This window comes from Coregonus clupeaformis, chromosome 31 (genome assembly GCF_020615455.1).
Source record: "Coregonus clupeaformis isolate EN_2021a chromosome 31, ASM2061545v1, whole genome shotgun sequence".
Taxonomy (NCBI): Eukaryota; Metazoa; Chordata; class Actinopteri; order Salmoniformes; family Salmonidae; genus Coregonus; species Coregonus clupeaformis.
Window position 1 is genome coordinate 25,944,390 of NC_059222.1, and position 19,214 is coordinate 25,963,603.

The window sequence follows — 19,214 nt, forward strand, 5'->3', positions numbered from 1 at the left end:
AAAAAACAGATAAAAATACACCTTTTGGAACAGCGGGGACTGTGAAGACAAACACACACACACACTGTACACACACGTACACATATATTTTGTATTGTAGATATGTTATAGTAGAGTCGTGACCTGAGGGCACACACTTAATGTGTTGTGAAAAGTGTTATGAAATGTAATGTCATGTAATATCTTAAATTGTATATAAATGCCTTAATGTTGCTGGACCTCAGGAAGAGTAGCTGCTACCTTGGCATGTATTAATATATGCAAATACACCCAGCATATTTATGCAAAGAGGCACATCATGCTTTATTTGAACACAAAATATTAAAAAGAAAATACCTGATACCATTAGAAAATGTATATACACTGGGTGTACAAAACATTAGGAACACCTGCTCTTTCCATGACAGACTGACCAGGTGAATCCAGATTAAATCTATGATCCCTTATTGATGTCACCTGTTAAATACACTTCAAAATCAGTGTAGATCACAGGGGAGGAGACAGGTTAAAGAAGGATTTTTAAGGCTTTAGACCAGGGTTCTTCAATTCCGGTCCTGGAGGGCCGAAACACCTCTGTTTTTCATCCTCTCCTTCTAATCAGGGGCTAATTCAGTCCTGGGACACCAGGTGAGTGCAATTAACTACCAGGTAGAAATAAAAAACAGAAGTGTTTCGGCCCTCCAGGACCGGAATTGAAGAACCCTGCTTTAGACAATTGAGACATGGGTTGTGTATGTGTGCCATTCAGAGGGTGAATGGGCAAGACAAAATATTTAAGACTCGCCGAGACACTTGCCCTGAGCCCCCTGAGGGGGCAGTTTGGGACCGCCCAGTGGGAGGATCCGAACTTGAAAGCCGCCGCGGCCCAAGTGATAGCGGTGGATGGCCAGCTTCTTCCGGGGGTGAGTGACTGGCAATACCCCCATTTCCAAATCAAAAATAACCTGTTGTATCAGGAGTCGCATGAACAGGGGGAACTTCGAGAGGTGCTGTTGCTCCACCGCCGGTACGTCGGAACAGTTCTTCAGCTGGCCCACACCCATTTGTTGGGGGCGCACCTGGGAATGGAGAAAACCCGGGAACAGATCGCCGCCCGGTTCCACTGGCCCGGGATGAAGCGGGCCGTGGAAGACTTTTGCAGCAGCTGCCCGGAGTGTCAAATCACCGCCCCAAAAGCACATTTCCGGTACCCGCTGGTTCCCCTACCGATCATCGGAGTGCCGTTTGAACGCATCGCCATGGACATAATGGGCCCCCTGGTATAAATGGCCTGATGACACCTGTACATCCTGTTTATAGTAGATTATACCACCCGATACCATTCCCCTACGAGCGTCAGTCTCCAAGGGAATCGATCGGGAGCTGTTCCACCTCTTCAGCCGGGTGGGCATCCCGAACAAGATCCTGACCGACCAAGGTACAGAGTCCATGTCCCGACTAATTAAAGATGTGTGTGCTCTCCTACAGATAAAGCAGATCCGGACCTCCGTCTTTCACTCTCAGATGGATGGGCTCGTCGAACGGTTCAATAAGACGCTCAAACAAATGCTGCGGAAGGTCATCGAGTGGGACGGGAAGAACTGGGACCAGATACTACCCCACCTAATGTCCTTGATCCGAGAAGTGCCCCAGGCCTCCACTGGGTTTTCCCCTTTTGAACTCCTCTATGGGAGGAGACCACGCGGCCGAACAACCCTCATTGAACACCACGTCCGCACCCTGCCCGGAGAAACAGTACAAAAGAGGCCAGACTGGATCCCCGAGGCCCAAAGGAAGGCCGTGAAGCAGGAGGTGGAGTCAGGTTTCCCACAGCACATGGTGCAGCCCCATCAGTATTCTCCAAAGATACGTTTGAAGGAATCTGACATTTTCTCCTCTTTGTTTGAAATCACGCATTTCAGTCTAGCCTACCCTTTTCATCACACAGGCCTAGTGGAAGACCAGTAACAAAAATCCATCTCACTAACTATTGTTTTTCGATGAAAATCCAACAAATTGTAGACAGATGATTTGCAAAACCAGCTAAATGCCATGTCTGATCAATTATTCAAAGGCTCAAGCCATAGACAGTGCTAGGTCTAACAGAGGAAGAACATCATATGACAATGATAAGACACCCAGCAGCTATCCAGATGAGGAAGAGCCTGATAATGACGTTAGGGAAGACTTATTGTAACCAGTTTATGAGCCACTCTCAGTAATGGGGCCTTAGCAACTCTACAGCTGCCAAGACAGACACAGCCTCCCACTCTCCTTCACCCCATAGACAATGTCCTGGATGATGTACCACGGATCCACACAGGCCCACTAGTTGCACTGTTCTCCCACTACAACTCCATCATATGGCTTCTGACTTCAGTGCCCTCAACTTATTTGAGACATTTACAGAACTGTGCTGGCAGACTACTGCTGAAGCTGTGACTTTTGATCAATTGTCTTTATCTGTAATTCAATAAGAGCAGGAAACACTGATAGGGTTCCACTTGATGCTTCGGTTTATTAGCCTGCTTTCAGTGGAAATGAGGCTATAATGTGAATCTTTCCCCTCTGAATTACCTAGGCTTTCTTGTTGATTACAAACTCAACTTGAAAAACACTGGTTTGGCTAGTTAAAAAGACAAGCATTACCTTGTCTTTCCTTTTTCCTTTAGAAATAGAAACATGCCTCCGTTTGTCAAACTCTGAAAAACAAGTCTGACTGACCACCTCAGTTCAGTGATGTTGGTCTGACTTTAAAGGTTATGAATGATGGATGTCTTGTCCCAGTCAGACTCCCCAGTCAGCCAGACTGTCTGGGAGAATGAGCTCCCAGCATGAGGCTGAGGAAAACAGGTGCTTTAATATTTGATGATGGAGCTTGTCGGTCTGTCTGGGGCTGGGCCCCACCCAGGCTGAGCAGAAATAGACAGGGAGAGGTGTCTGACTAGTCATGATCACAAGCAGTGGGTTGTAAGGATCCAGAGCAAGGCTACCTATGGACCTGCCCTGATGTATTAGGAGTCTACAGACATAGCCTAGGCCTGCGTGTATGTCGTGTCCATCCAAGCAGACACAGATATTAATCTGTAACGTTAGTTAGCCAATTAAAAGTGTAGGCAAGTCCTTCTCAGCATTCTGTATAACCCTCCCTGTCGCCACCCTACTCTACATCCTTTGAGATAATTTATCATGCTCTAATTCACATCAGTGACGTAAATGTAACAGACGTCCCCTCCCGTAGGAGGAATTGAACCATGTAGGCTACAATTTGTATCATGTTTTTGGAAAGGATTGGGTTAATGACGACAATATGGTCTAGATTTTATGCTTGACTTCATCTTTGAACTGATATGGTACTGTCATGGTGTAAAGATGGCCTTTTCCAAGCCATGTTGATTATTGATGATGTTCACTGTACAGCTAAACAATGAAAGAAAGCAAGGCCTTTTACAGTAAACAGTACTTGAGTCCAGGCCACCACTGAGGCGAGCACAGATGGTTGTGTGGCTGGTCTGAGGAGCAGATGGTCAGAACCCCAGGTTGTGTCCGGCCGGCCGGCCGGCAAGTGATCAGTGAGCCAGGTTCTGAGTTCACTGGTGTGTATCTTTCACCTCTAATAGGGCTGGGGGAAGGGTGGGGGGTTTCTGACCATCAGTGGTTCTCTATCCATACTATGGAGGCTAGCAGCTCTAGGTGGCAGAACGATGCTTCTACCTCTTTAGTTGACAAAGCAAAATGTGACAATATAATATAATCAGTAAATATAACAAGCACAGGATGACATTACATCCTCATCTATTGATCAATAACATAACACAGCAACATAAATAAATAAATGATCCACTCATTGACCTGCTCATGATGCCTACTGTTCCTAGTTTCTCATGGCCAATTGGCCAATGCCATCAAGTAGTAGAAGAGTCCAGTTGTGCGCACCATGAAATAAACATTCAACAACTTGAATGGGATACGGCTAAGCTCTTGTTGCGTAACATTGTTTGTATATTGTGTCTGAGAGAAAGAAAAAGTAATTGTCCCATGAAAAAGTATTCGTTGTGTTCCTTTGAGTCTGAAGTCAAAGCACAATAATGACGTAACCAGGCTACTGTTGGTCGCCTACACAGTTTAGCAGATGTTATAGCGGGTGCAGCGAAAGGCTTATGTTACTGGTTCCTAACAATGCAGTAAAATGTCAAAACAAGTACACAAATAATAAAATAAAAAAAACAGGCTACTCTGTTCTGCACTACCATGTGTTGGTCTTAAGCTATTCACACACACACACACACACACACACGTCCCAAATGAGACAAGTAGGGCAGGGGTCAGCAACAGGTGGCCCTGGGGGCCAAAACCAGCCCACGAGTGATTTTTTTTGGGCCCCCACAACGTTTTTGTAAAAAAGGATTGTCGTTTTTTTTTTTTTTTTTTTTTAAATATACAAATAAAAAGACTGTACAATCACCAACAATTTAGCTAAAAGGAGTTTAATTTAGGAAATCTGTTCCCAGGTATTCACACAAATAAATAAAGAGGCATGTGATCGTATCTCAATGTCATCAAGGTATGAAATGATTGTATTTGAAAATAACAAATAGCCACACACTCCTTCTGTCTCTAGTCTCCAATCTGATGAGATCATTCATCACTTCCATTGGAACAGAACCACAAGTAACAGGACACTGAGCATCCAAAATTGGCTACAAATCTCCTAAAATCAGTAGCAGTCTATAGCTTAGGCTTAGCTCTCCAAATGGCACTCATATTCCTTTACTACCCACAGCTTCTCTGTAGGCAAAGGCACGGCTGGACAAAGTCCCTCGTGTTGGGGTTGTGTTCACTCAGCTCTCTAGTTTTAGCACATAAACTCCCCTTCACTGGACAGACAAAGGAGGCCATTCTCTCAGCCGCCACTCAAGGGCTCTCTCTAGAGTTCCACAACAGCGATAGGCCTAACGTTTGCTGCTAGCCATGTGCCGCTGCTCTTTCACGAGAATGGTGTGTCAAACTAAGGATGTGTTAGGTGGTAGCCTACTCGTATGTTCAACACGTGTATTCTTGTTGAGAGATTGACTAACATGTACAGTGACACAGTGTATGCAAATTGACAATGACTGTTCATTCTGTGGAGATGACTAACATGTACAGAACAATTAATAATGTCTACAGATAGGGATTTATTTCAGTTGGGTCTACTGTATGCATTCCTGTGCATCAGACAGGTGACAGCAATGTGGGTGAAAGGAGAAGGACGATATACTAAATTACAGAGGCAGCGAATCTTAGGGGTTGAGCAAGGCAGGGATTTTTCTGCCATTGTAATCCTTGGGCGGGCCGCCTAAGCGTTTTTTCTGGTCGTCTATGTCCAAACAGTGTAAAAAAATAATATTATAATAAGTGTAAACTTAAACGACTAAAACCAGATATAAAGTATGTAGAAAAGTTAATGGAGCTATATTTTTATAATATAATTTGAGAACTAACAATCGCCAAAATAAAAGCTTTGTTATTATGTTTGAGCAAAAGAATAAAGCATTATCCATGGCATTTAAACTGCAACATTTTCTCTCAGCTGCATGGCAAAATGTGTAGAATTGCAGGAAATTAGCTTAGAAATGCTAAAATGTCTCTACAGGGCCAAAATAGGTGCCTCTAAATGCCACACCCCGCCAGGGTCTAACCAGGGAAAAGCCAAGGACAGAGAGTTGCCATGGATTATCACTATTAGCGTCATCCCAGCCCCAACTCAAACTTAGTTTACACCATCTGCCGTACTCTTTCACAGTACCATACTAACTGGTAGACACTACCCACAAAACCAATGCCCTCACTCAATAGCGGCACAGCTGCCATGCCGTAAACAAACGCATGACAATGCGCTCATCAGTGTTCCCACAATACACAAGGCTCCAGAGCACCAGCTGGGAAAACACAGACAGAGAACAACTAAAGACACAATCAAAGAGTTTCAGAAAGCTCAGGTACAGGTTCATGAACCCTCAAAATAGAAACACAGCCTAAAAGCTGACTTCAACTCTGACTCTACTAGATAATGAGAGAACAAGGTGTCTCGTGTGTGCATTCCCATTATCGCTCCTATTCTATCAGTTTGTGCCTCAACCTGTGAGGTTCACGCCTCAGATGACAAACATGCAGGTGCAACAAACATTTTTTTATTCTTGGGTGAATATTTAAAATATACTTGCAGTGAAGCCGCTCAACAACTACATCACATTAGTCATCTAACAGACTCCCATCCAGAGCGACACACAGAAGCAACCAGGGACAACGCCCTGCTCAACCAGGGACAACGCCCTGCTCATGTCGACAGATCTCCCACAAGGTCAAAAACGGGGAGCCGAACAAGCGACCCATCAGCCACCGGCCCAAGCTCCCAACCGCCAGGCCACCAGCCCTCCAAGATCCCCCCCACAGTTCCCCAAGAGCTGCCCCTCAACCTTCCGAGCACCCCCCCGAGAAAAATAATTCCATTCCCCACCCCCAAGACCCCGTACCCAATGCACCAATAACCAACTAAATGAACAAAAGAGAAAAAAGACAAAGGAAAACAATGCAAAAAAGAAGACATCAAGGATAACAAAACTCATAACAGCGAGGCCAACTGAATATGTTTGAGTGCATGTTTGGCACTATTTACGTGTGCGGTGTGTGTGTGTGTGTGTGTGTCCGTGTATGTGCACGTGTGCATTTGAATGCGAGTGTGTGTATGCATGTTTACAAACACCTGCACAGCATCAGCCTCAGGCAAACAGGCATTAGATGTAACACTGCCTCTCAGTGTCATTCAAAATGACTATGTGTTATGTTATATACAGTGGGGAGAACAAGTATTTGATACACTGCCGATTTTGCAGGTTTTCCTACTTACAAAGCATGTAGAGGTCTGTAATTTTTATTATAGGTACACTTCAACTGTGAGAGACGGAATCTAAAAAAACAAAAATCCAGAAAATCACATTGTATGATTTTTAAGTAATTAATTTGCATGTTATTGCATGACATAAGTATTTGATCACCTACCAACCAGTAAGAATTCCGGCTCTCACAGACCTGTTAGTTTTTCTTTAAGAAGGCCTCCTGTTCTCCACTCATTACCTGTATTAACTGCACCTGTTTGAACTCGTTACCTGTATAAAAGACACCTGTCCACACACTCAATCAAACAGACTCCAACCTCTCCACAATGGCCAAGACCAGAGAGCTGTGTAAGGACATCAGGGATAAAATTGTAGACCTGCACAAGGCTGGGATGGGCTACAGGACAATAGGCAAGCAGCTTGGTGAGAAGGCAACAACTGTTGGCGCAATTATTAGAAAATGGAAGAAGTTCAAGATGATGCCAGATAGAAGCCACTCCTTAGTAAAAGGCATATGACAGCCCGCTTGGAGTTTGCCAAAAGGCACCTAAAGGACTCTGACCATGAAAAACAAGATTCTTTGGTCTGATGAAACCAAGATTGAACTCTTTGGCCTGAATGCCAAGCGTCACGTCTGGAGGAAACCTGGCACCCTCTCTACGGTGAAGAATGGTGGTGGCAGCATCATGCTGTGGGGATGTTTTTCAGCGGCAGGGACTGGGAGACTAGTCAGGATCGAGGCAAAGATGAACGGAGCAAAGTACAGAGATCCTTGATGAAAATCTGCTCCAGAGCGCTCAGGACCTCAGACTGGGGCGAAGGTTCACCTTCCAACAGGAGAATGACCCTAAGCACACAGCCAAGACAATGCAGGAGTGGCTTCGGGATAAGTCTCAATGTCCTTGAGTGGCCCAGCCAGAGCCCGGACTTGAACCCGATCAAACATCTCTGGAGAGACCTGAAAACAGCTGCGCAGCGACACTCCCCATCCAACCTGACAGAGCTTGAGAGGGTCTGCAGCGAAGAATGGGAGAAACTCCCCAAATACAGGTGTGACAAGCTTGTAGCGTCATAGCCAAGAAGACTCAAGGGTGTAATCGCTACCAAAGGTGCTTCAACAAAGTACTGAGTAAAGGGTCTGAATACTTATGTAAATGTGATATTAAAGTGTTTTTGTTTAGTTTATTGCAAACATTTCTAAAGACCTGTTTTTGCTTTGTCATTATGGGGTATAGTGTGTAGATTGATGAGGGAAAAAACGATTTAATAAATTTTAGAATAAGGCTGTAAAGTAACAAAATGTGGAAAAAGTCAAGGGGTCTGAATACTTTCCGAATGCACTGTATTTTTTGCTTCAGAGCCTGAGACAGACGTTGTTTAAAGATGCACTATGCAGAAATCGCGCCGCCATTTCCTGGTTGCTAAAAATTCTAAATAGTTCGCCTAATTTTAGTTTGTGACAAAACAAGCAAGTATAGTGTAGATAATCATTGTATCATCTAAACCCCTGAGAAATATATTTTCCATAACCAAAAATATTAGTTTGAAGCTGGCGTACAAAACTGAAAGTAAAATACGCAAAGATGAAACTTAAGGAAAGCATAGAAATAGTGCACATAAAACAGATCTACCGCTTCTTAGACTTGCTTTCAGTAAGAATGACAGATCTAACACATTTCTATGTGAATTTGGTCAGGTGCCCAAAAAGTTACATATTGCAGTTAAAAAGAACAGCAAACACACCTTTTATCGGCCTGGCAAGTTTGAGTCACAGGCCAGACTGCTGAGGGGGCATTTATTTTCAGATGTATTTTCTCCATTTCCTCTGATGAAGGGATCGCAGCTGGGTAGGTAATATGCTAGGCTGTGTTTCGAAGACCGACAGACAGCCCTCCCTGGCTCCAGGAGGTCATACAGAGTTGGCAGCAGACAGAGACTGCCAAACCCCAGCAGGTACAGAGGCCCGAGACATTAATTATCTATGGATATCAGATAGGCTGGCCCACAGGGAAGCGACTGGAGGAGAAGTGGAGCAGAGGAGAGAAGAGACAGAATGGGGAGTGTCCAGGCCAGGGGGCAGGGAGGGAAGGCCTTCCCTTTGTGTTCTTCTTTCCCTGCTCCAGGACCTCACATGCTGCCATTCTTTAACCAAATCAAACAAAACCAGAGGACAAATTTGAATGCTATTTTCAAGAGGACTAGCCTAGCCTAGCCTGCTCTCCAAGTAGTGATGCTGGAGAAGAGCTGAGAGCATTTAAACTCACGTACTAAGCCATTTTCGACGATTCTGGGCAAGATGAACAACTGGACATTATAAAGCAGAATCAGCACTGGTTAATTGTTAATCTTGTTAATGAGCACTGCAAGAGCTTTAATCCCTTCCTCTGAGTGATTAAAAGACACACCAGAGAGCTCAGAGTTCAGGGGCTTATGCAGGAGGGTGCAACGTTATAGAATTTTCACATAGAAACAGCCTATATATCATGTTTAACAGGCATTCTTCTTTGTCATGGAGAATAAGCAAGCACTCATGTGAGCTCTAGTCCTAATACATTAGCCTCAGGACTGACCCCATTTAGTCCACGGGTCGATTGTTTGGTCGGTAGGCTGTTGGTTGACCAAGATTTTTTTAGTCGAGCAGTGGCAAATATATTTTTTAAATGTCACACGAGACACCTGTGATTTATGCCAGTCTGAGTGGACTAATCCATTGCGGAGGCCGTGGGGATGGCACACCAGTATCACTAGTAGTACATTTACCGTTAATTCACATAATTTCTAATCTACAATGTTTGTTTGGTTACGGTCATTTCTGTTAATGCATTCAATATATTATTATTATTATTACAGCCTTACCGTTGAAATTGTAGGAGTGGACACGTTGTTTGCAGAGCGCACAACCTAGGCTACACTATTTAATTCGTCAATTTATTAATTGTCTTGTGTTTGGAGCGTTCCTGTCAATCTTGAGTAAGGACACGCACCTCATTACACGTAGAAGTAGGCCTAGGCTACCTGGCCTGCACGAAATGTACTGTAGGCCTATAAATGTTACCATTTACGGATCTGATAGTCTTAACTCACCATCACTATGTAGCTTCTCAAAGTAATGTTTTCTTTGCCTCAAACAGCAAGTAAACAAACACTTTTCACATCCATTGAGAATGACAATAGTTCCTCAATGTATTTGAATAATCTTTCCAGCTCTCACCCTTTCGATAACCAATCAGCATGAAAGGGGGGAAAAAATGTCAAGCTCTGATCTGGTGGAAACGTCATAACATAGGCCTACCTGACACCTAGCTGTGTATCTGTCCAGAGCACACTGGCACAGGAAACTCGAGGGCCCAGAATATTTTATACAATGTTGCAAGTTTGCTAGCACAATCTTCAGGCCAGACCAAGTTAATAGTTGATACAATGTTATAAGTTCCTTGAAGACAGGCCATGCTTAGCCAATGTGATTTATAAGAATGTAGATTTTTTTATCAGGACATTTTCTACCTGCAGGCTGCAATGTTTTTATTTGTTGGCTTTATGTAGGCTATTTTTACATAGTTGGCAATGGCAATAGAAGTTACTTTTAGAGTTGTATCATTTTCATTTAGATAGAATTCTGATTAACCACATGAGATTGATTGCGATATGAAGACTTTATTCTAAATTAAATGAAACTGTTCCACGGAAATGTGCATATGAAAATCATAACTGGCTCGCAGATCATTAGAAATGGAACGATAACTTGGCACTCCAAATGGAGAAGGTTGCAGACCGCTGGTGTAGCCTATTACTGGCAACTTCAGGAGTGTAATGGCAGAATCTGCAAAGGCCAGCAGCAGTGGGCAGCGGGAGGAGGGAGGTCAGGAACATGTTGTTTTCTTCTGGTTAGGCAATATTGATCTCTGGCTCCTTCTTTACTTCATTTTGAAATCGCAGCGCTTAAAGCATCAGACAAGCTCAGTAGCCTACATATAGTTCATTTTATTCAAACATAGCATGTCTATATATGGAAAAATACACGTTTTTAAATTTCGACCAATGGATTGGTTGAAAGAACAGATGACTCTCAGTCGACCAAGATTTTTTGGGGTCGGGGACAGCCCTAATTAGCCTACACATTTTCTGTCTACTGCGTTCTGAGCGTTTCACCATTCTAAACGTTACACCCTTCTCATCACAACCCAGATATCCCAACATAGATACACCTCAACCTCAGAGGAAAGATAACACCATGGCTAAACTATTTAACAGCTAGGACAGTAGTATAGCCGACTGTAAAGGGCGCCTGTAAATCATGCATAAGCAAATTACAAGCATACTTGTCAGAAACACTGACAAACATTGTTGTAATAACAACCTAACATTGAGAGAACACCAATGAGTCACAAATGGTCAATATACCTAAACTTGACTGGCAAAACTCCACTAACAAATTAGGATACGGTAGCCTAACTAGGACAGGCTTGAGGGCTAATGGTTCTCTGCAGTTCCTCTGCGTCAGTGCATGCAGATATGCCTGGTCTGTATTCTGTGCTCTGGCATGCAAGTCTACAGGGAGACTCACATTACCCCCAGGCTGTGGCTCCACTGGGGATCACTGACCTCCATAACACCATGCAAGGCCTTCCATCTCCCTCTGTAATGGTTGAGTTTATCATGAGAGAGAATGAGAACGTACCACTGGGAATCAAGATTCTTCATGTCTTTTTAACCGTTATGGAGCCAAATCCATACATTAAATCCAACATTGTGTTCAGCTGCATAGACCTTGACACATCAAAGGTGATTTCACAAGAGGATAAACATGGTTTTGTTAATCTCATTCACTGTTTTGCAGTGTGGCTGTCCTCCAATGACCACCACACAGACAATTAAATCCAACCTGTCAGAGACTCTGTGGGGGATTTTAAAATGACAAGGCCCCAACAATGACACTTCAATCAGTCAGTGTTTTTACAAGTTACAGTTAGTCTCACTTCCAATTGAAGCATGTATGGAATGCTGTTTTAGAGGGGAATGTGTAGCAGTAAAACAAGGGATTCTTTACCTCTGGGCCAATGTGACTGGAGCCTTTAAGCCAATGACTGTATATATGAATGGACAAAGCCATCACATGACACCATTCCTTCATTCCTATGTAAAGACTCAATAGCGCATTGAAGCCAAATGAAGTCGGTTAGGATGGTGTCTCATGGAGACAAAACATGTGCAGTTTAAGCTACTCCAGGAAGTGACGTTCCAGGCTAGCTCAGCGCTCTCATTAAGTAACTTGGGCGGCAGGTAGCTTAGTGGGTAAGAGCGTTGTGCCAGTAACCGAAAGGTCGCTGGTTCTAATCCCCGAGCCGACTAGGTGAAAAATCTGTCGATGTGCCCTTAAGCAAGGCACTTAACCCTAATTGCTCCTGTAAGTCGCTCTGGATGTAAATGTGACTCAAGTAGAAGGCCGACCAGGGTACTGCAGGCTGCCATTAGCAACTAAATTAGCCATCTGGTGTATTAGAAGCAATTATTGGTATCATGATTGTCTTCTAATTATTTATTTACACAGAGATTAACCACGAAGAATGCCATTTTTCCATTCACTATAATGGGGGATCCTGTTTTCTGCTAACAATGCCTGCAGTACTGCGGTCGGCTATAGCTTCAATAAGAGGGGGCAGTCATTCTCCCCTGCTCTAAGCACATGCATGGTCAGCAAGGGGCCATTTGTGTCTGATGCTCATTGCTCATTTTCGTTGTTGACATGTGTTGTTACATGTTAATACATGCTTACAGTAGCCAGCAGATTCCCACCCTACCGTTACGCTTGTTTACACTGAGTTCCCATGGGGGGCCAGTATGAAAATAAATAAATATTATGCACTCACTAACTGTAAGTCACTCTGGATAAGAGCGTCTGCTAAAATGACTAAAAAAAAAAAAAAAAAATTAAAATTGCACTGGGGTCGGAACGCAGTCATGGTTAGATTAAGATACAGCGGAAAATGTACCTCAATGCAAGGATGGGATGTGCCACTGTACTCCAAATTTGACCTATACCCAAACTGATACATCGAGAAGATTGAAATGCTGCTAGTTTTTGAGCAATCGTTCCATCTTCTCTGTGTAACAGTTGGGATAATGGGAGAATTCGGAGTAAAACGCAATTTCTCATCCCTGGATTGAAGTGCGTTTTCCGAGCCATATCTTGCGCTGGCTCCGTGGTGTCTTAACCATGATGGCGTTCTGACCCCAGTGCAGCTCAGTGTAAACTAGCCCTTGACCATGACTCTCAGTTCCATTACATTACACATAAGAGTCATTGGATGAAGGCATCTTCTGTACAGGGTATCTTGTTAAGAGCCCCGACGCTTGGTCTGAACATTAACACGCATCACTTGCGGTACGGTTTTGGAAGCATAAGGACCTTATCTTTCATATCAGCAATAAATAATTTTCAAAAACAAAAAGGTTAAATTCATACACACCTTTATAGGGTTCCCACACGGCCATATTTCCTTGTTACAGCACTTGTCCACATACTCTAGGTCAGACCCGCCGAGAGTAGTGATTCTAGTCGGGTGGGCGATTGAAGAGCATGTTTTTAGTTTATCTAGTGTTTAAGAGCAGTTGGAGGCTACGGAAGGAGTGTTGTATGGCATTGAAGCTCGTTTGGAGGTTTGTTAACACAGTGTCCAATGAAGGGCCAGATGTTTACAAAATGGTGTCTTCTGCGTAGAGGTGGATCTGAGAGTCACCAGCAGCAAGAGCGACATTATTGATATACACAGAGAAAAGAGTCGGCCCGAGAATTGAAGCCTGTGGCACCCCCATAGAGACTGCCATAGGTCCAGACAACAGGCCCTCCGATTTGACACATTGAACTCTATCTGAGAAGTAGTTGGTGAACCAGGCGAGGCAGTCATTTGAGAAACCAAGGCTATGAAGCAACACTGTCTGATAGCTAACTAGCTAGCTTGCTAGTTTGCTAGCTAGCTATCACATGGTGTCGCCCCTGCCTCCCGCGTACCGGAGAAAACCATGCCCGACAGGCGGGGGCAAAGGACACTGCCTACCGCTAACTACTTCGATACACAGCAGGCGGGAGGCGGGGGCAACACGTGTCGCCCCCCGCCTCCCACCTGCTGTGTACCGAAGACATCCTTAGGACTAGCTAGCACACAGTGTCCGTCACTCCCGCCTGCCGAACACCTGCCCTCGCCGTCATTAACAGAACTGTGGGAAAAAAGTGCCCAACAGGAGGGGCCAAGGACACTACCGGTGTGTACTAGCTATAGCTAGTTACCGTTGTCGCCCACGCCTCTTCTTTGTCTGTGGGGTTTATCGGCAGTTGGCATCCAACGTTATCGTGCATTACCGCCATCTACTGTACTGAAGCCATTGCTTTAAAAAGGACCAATAGAAGTATAAAGAGGGGTTCCCGAACACTCCGAATTGCGGGCTGCAGTTGTACTCTTCTCAGTCAGAGTGGACTGCTGATTATCCATCTGCGTCGCTGAACACCTGTGTAAATAGAAGATGGACGCCACGAAGTGTAGTCACTGAAATCTAATTTTGGCTGCAACTGTTCATTAAATGTGTATTTTGCATTTGTGAAATTATTATTTTTTGATATGAAAGTAAAGGGATTTGTTTCTAGAACCGTACCGCAATTGAGAATCGATTCACGTTTAGATTGAATATTCGGACGTTTTGGCTTTCAGAACATAGTCATTGGATTAAGGAGTAACGTTAGGCTCCTCTAGACCATTATTGGGCTACGTGTAAACAAGCGTAAGGGTAGGGTATGAATCTGCTGACTAATGACTCACAGTACTGTAAATTAGGCATTGCTGTATCTTAGCTGCTGGAACAGGCCTGAGAAGTAATAGTTAATTTCATGACAGGACAGGACTTCCACTGACAAACTGACACACACGGGTGACTCGGACTTACCTATTGAAACAGACGCTGCATCCGCTTGCGCTGCCGCAAATTCCTGAATTTAAAAGTGAAGAGGCAGGAAGATTGAATATCAAGTGCTGGTCCAATTGCTAACGTTGGCTAGTAAGCTAGCTAACTAGCAAGTTCAAGCCAATAGCCTGGCTAGCTCGCTAAATTCTTGATTTTAAGTTAAATAGCCTTAAAAACACTGCTTGCTGAACGAAGCCCATCCATTAAATAGGAAAGCGTAGGACCATATGACTGAGAAAGTCAAATCCACTACATTAGCTAGCTAACTAACGTTCGAGTGCTTTCTCTGAAGCAGACGTTTTTTTCTTCAGCCAGGCGTATGGTCCACCAATTCATCCAGATTTTCTCGTCGCCTCCCTCCTGGTGTTCATTTCTTGTCAAAGAAACATCGTCTGAAAAACGTTTGTTTCTGCTTGTTTAGCAGCTAGCTAGCTAAAGGGCTCCTTGTGGCTTTCAGTGTTGCTAAGCCCGGCGCTGTCAAAACTGAGATCTCTGTTGCTCATTCGACTCTCTGAATCAACCACACGCTCACCGCTTCAGGCACAGCTGACACTGACGTCAGAAATATAAACATACTCTCCCCTTATCCCAAAAATGTTATGTAAACCTGAGAAATAGCACACTTTTCTTGCTAGCATTTCTGTGATACTGATGATGATGATTCCCAGTGAAATAATTTACTTTCCATTTATCAAATGTTATTGAATAAAATTAAATATGTCTTTGTATTTTGGCCAGACCACCAGGTGGCAATATAATCATATTCTTTTTAATAAATAAAGGCTTTTGAATGTGTAGATTTTGAACAGATCAATTTACCAGCTTTAGGTTAACAGAGTTTTCACTTCATTGAATAATAATAGTAACAGAAAAGAAAGACAAAATAAACTATGAAGCAAACAAAATCAGTCAAATTAATCACTAAAATGAGCCTCCAAAAGTTCTGCAAAAGCGAATGTCAACCTTTCAACTAAGTTTAGCGGTGAATTGGGCAACAATAAGGCAACATGGTAGTAGGGTTTCCATTTGAATGTGAATCCATAACTGAAACAAAGTTCACACAGAAGAAATCCCAAAAATTCCAGCATTGCATGTCTTTATTGGTTACATTCCCATAATTTACTGTGATATTTGTTTTAACCAATTTGTTCCCTCTCACTAAATACAACCATGTGTTGATTTGTCTCTTTTACATCATAAAGTATATAAAATAACAAACGCTATAAAATAGCAAATGTGTGAATTTTAAATTCAAGTCTGTGGAAAACAAACCTTAAGAAACAAGTACATAAGTGGACTGATGTTTTGGAAGTACAGACTAGTCAGCCAAGCAGTTCTGTTAGAACAAGAAGATCTACAGAATTTGTATAGCCCAAACTCCAGTTTCAGTTTTATTGGCTTTTTACAAATGATATCAATACATATCAGGCTGCATAATGTTAGCTATACTTTTATTTATGCTAAATAACATATCTTATCTTACAGATGTACAAAAGTGGCATTACTATATACAGTACACACTAACATGAAAACATTATTTAACATAGGTATATTTGGTTTCTGTATTTTAACAAAAACTAAAATACCTAGCTCCTGACAGCAAGTCCTATTCCATTATAAACTATACAGTTTTGCTCAGGCTAAAATCTAGTTGAGAGGGGTTTCCCTAGATTCACCTGCCAGGCTTCAAGGCTCTCCTTCATCAGAGACACATCTGGTGAACCAACCAACAGGCATAAAAACAGCAAAGCAAAGGACAACAAAAGCCTGTCAAAGATTGAAACTGTTTGCCCATCACCATGTTAGATTGAGGCATAAACACATTTGTGCATCTTAAGATTCCGTTTGTCTGAATACCTCTTCCCACATTTATCACAGATTGACTGTTTCCCTCCTGCGTGGACATGCCTCTTGTGAGTTCGGAGATGACTGCCCTGACTGAAGGTCTTCCCACAGATTTCACAGCTGTACGGCTTCTCTCCTGTATGGATTCTCTGGTGCAACTTCAGACTGTTGGCGTTGTTGAATCTTTTCTCACAGAAGCTACACTCAAAAGGCTTCTCGTTAGAGTGGGTGCGTCCGTGAGAGATAAGACTACTCTGCTGACTGAAGGTCTTGCCGCATTCTGTGCAGCTGAATGGCCTCTCTCCAGTGTGGATGCGCTTGTGTATTTTCAGATTCACCGATTGATGAAATGTCTTGCCACACAAGTCAGAGCTAAATGGCCTGACACCTGTATGAATCCGCTGGTGGTCCTTCAGATTGACAGCGTGACGGAAACTCTTGTCACACTGATTACACTGGAAGGGCTTTTGTCCAGTGTGAATGAGTTGATGGGTCTTCAGTGTTACAGCTCGTGTGAAGCCTTTCCCACACAGCAAACAGGTGAAGATTTTCTCTCCTGTGTGAATTTGCTGGTGTCTAGACAGATTTTGAGCCAGGTTGAAGCTCTTGCCACACACACTGAAGCTGTAAGGCTTTTCTCCAGTGTGTATTATCGAATGTGTCTTGAGGTGCGCCTGCTTGCCGAAGCATTTCCCACAGACGCCACATATGAAGGGCTTCTCACCAGTGTGGGTGCAGATGTGATCATTACAACTCTGTTTGTGTGCAAAGGCTTTGTTGCAGAACATGCACACAAACGGTTTCTCGCCCGTGTGAAGTCGCTGGTGGGATTTGAGGTTACTCTGGGTGGAGAAACTTTTCCCACACTCTGTGCAAATGAAGAGCTTATTTTGGGCGAACAAAGACTCCAATAGGATGTCTGTGGGGTTCACCGGGGGGTCATTACTAATCATACAATATTGGTTCTCAGAGGAAGAGTTGGCTGCAAAAGCATCATCGGCAGCTCCTGTAAGACAAGTATAAAACATATAATTTTAGGTGGCAGAAGATAATTTGATATAGGCTGTCAAAATACTGCCTTTATACTTACTCTCTGCAATGGCCCCCAGGTCTATTTGCCCATACTCGTCTTTGACAGAGACAGCCAAGACGAGGGGAGATTCTGGTGTGTCCACTTCCTCCACATCTGCAGACTACCAGCACAAACAGATCGATTAGGTGTGAACATTAGGAACATAATTGGATCATATTATAGAAATGGCACAGAATGGGCACTGACTACAAACATGTAATGTTTTGCCTACTGAAACCAGAAAAAGTGTTAGCAGAAACGATGGCACTTGAAGCTATATGCAAAGAGCTTACCTGCATTGAAACAGTTTGCTCCACAGTTTTACCACTTCCGCCATAAGAATGTTCCTCCGCTGCACCAAAGAAAGAAGTGAGGCATTAGAAAGATAAATAGGTACTTCTTCTTGTAGCTAGTAGCGCAACAGATAAAGCAATAGAAACGTCTACGCTACTTACCCATTCCTCCAACTGACAGAATATTCAAGATGCTTGCTTGTGGTTTGGCTTTTTTCCCTCCATGTCCTTTGAAGGATTCAAAGTCCATCAAAAACTTTGTATCATCCACAATTTTTATTATTTTACCCAATGCCTCATTGCCCAGTACCTCCATTAGTGTTGCGAAGTGTGTCTGTAAATGAAAAAGAGACGAGCAATGCATTACTTCAAAAAATACCATGAAGATTGAGAGAGTGCCTTTTCTATTCATGCATGGTATCTGTCACCTGTATCTGTTTATAAACATGGTAAGGCCTACAGGTCAGCTGATCTGTGAATGCGATATGGGCAAATAGCTAACGTTACTAGCTAGCTCGGTTCAATATACCAGGCAGGGCCTTTCCTGTCTCACACTCATGGTGCCATCTTATTCTGACTCTCCGTCTGTAGTTTTGCCGATAATTTGTCCTCCTCGCAATGCCCCTGGGACAGTTCCAGGCTGAACATGAAGACAGAGCCGTCTTCTATTAGTTTACCCAGTTCGGCCACCGCGGCGTGAACAAGGGTCTCCATGACGGAGGCCAGCTGGGTCTGCAGCGCGATTAAATTTGACATTCTGTTTGTTGGTGTTTATGTAACAGGTCAAAGAATTACAGATTTTTGCAACCGTTCATTTTCTATTTTTTATTTTATTTTGTGAGTTGATTTCACCAAAATATTGTATTGTTCAGCATTTCGTGTAGTCTACAGATATTGGGAGAGTTAGTTGTGTAAGTGCGCCCTCTAGAGTTGGTTTGGTTATATGCGGAGGGATGTCATGCTTTTCTCAGTCTGCATTGTATTCGGCTGGGAGAGGTACGTGTTCACTTCGGCGTGACATAAACTTGATATACCTGTTAAAACTAAAACGTTTCAGTGCACATAGTAACTTGTATGTATATTATATGATGAGTGTACGTACATTTAATCAAGCTGTGTCGTGAATATAGCCATTTTTGAGAGTTGAGAAATTGCTAACTTAGCTAACCTCGTGTTCTGTTTAGCTGTAAGTTA

General features: G+C 43.3%; 2 protein-coding genes across 5 annotated transcripts in view; both read right to left on the bottom strand.

The window, feature by feature from the left end:
- The window catches only part of LOC121547304 (serine-rich coiled-coil domain-containing protein 2-like), a 91,058-nt gene extending 75,738 nt beyond the window's left edge, over nucleotides 1-15,320 (bottom strand). For all 4 annotated transcript variants that reach the window (XM_041858498.2, XM_041858497.2, XM_041858496.2 and 1 more), the window contains exon 1: nucleotides 14,793-15,320. The gene's annotated coding sequence lies outside the window, so the exon portion shown is untranslated. The remainder of the gene's footprint in view (nucleotides 1-14,792) is intronic.
- A 1,292-nt stretch (nucleotides 15,321-16,612) lies between these two features.
- Nucleotides 16,613-18,776, bottom strand: LOC121546999 (zinc finger protein OZF-like). Its single transcript, XM_041858112.1, has 4 exons — nucleotides 18,599-18,776; nucleotides 18,021-18,079; nucleotides 17,746-17,848; nucleotides 16,613-17,661 (listed from the first exon to the last, which is right to left on the bottom strand). Exons 1-4 carry the CDS (start codon nucleotides 18,774-18,776, stop codon nucleotides 16,613-16,615), a joined length of 1,389 nt encoding a protein of 462 aa, XP_041714046.1.
- Between the last annotated feature and the right edge of the window lie 438 nt (nucleotides 18,777-19,214).

Coding starts and splice junctions, on each gene's coding strand:
- LOC121546999 (XM_041858112.1), bottom strand. CDS start 18,776: ATGTCAAATTTAATCGCGCTGCAGACCCAGCTGGCCTCCGTCATGGAG. Junction 18,080..18,598: donor GGCAAAACTACAGACGGAGA/GTCAGAATAAGA, acceptor TCTTTGGTGCAG/CGGAGGAACATTCTTATGGC. Junction 17,849..18,020: donor AGCAAACTGTTTCAATGCAG/GTAAGCTCTTTG, acceptor TTGTGCTGGTAG/TCTGCAGATGTGGAGGAAGT.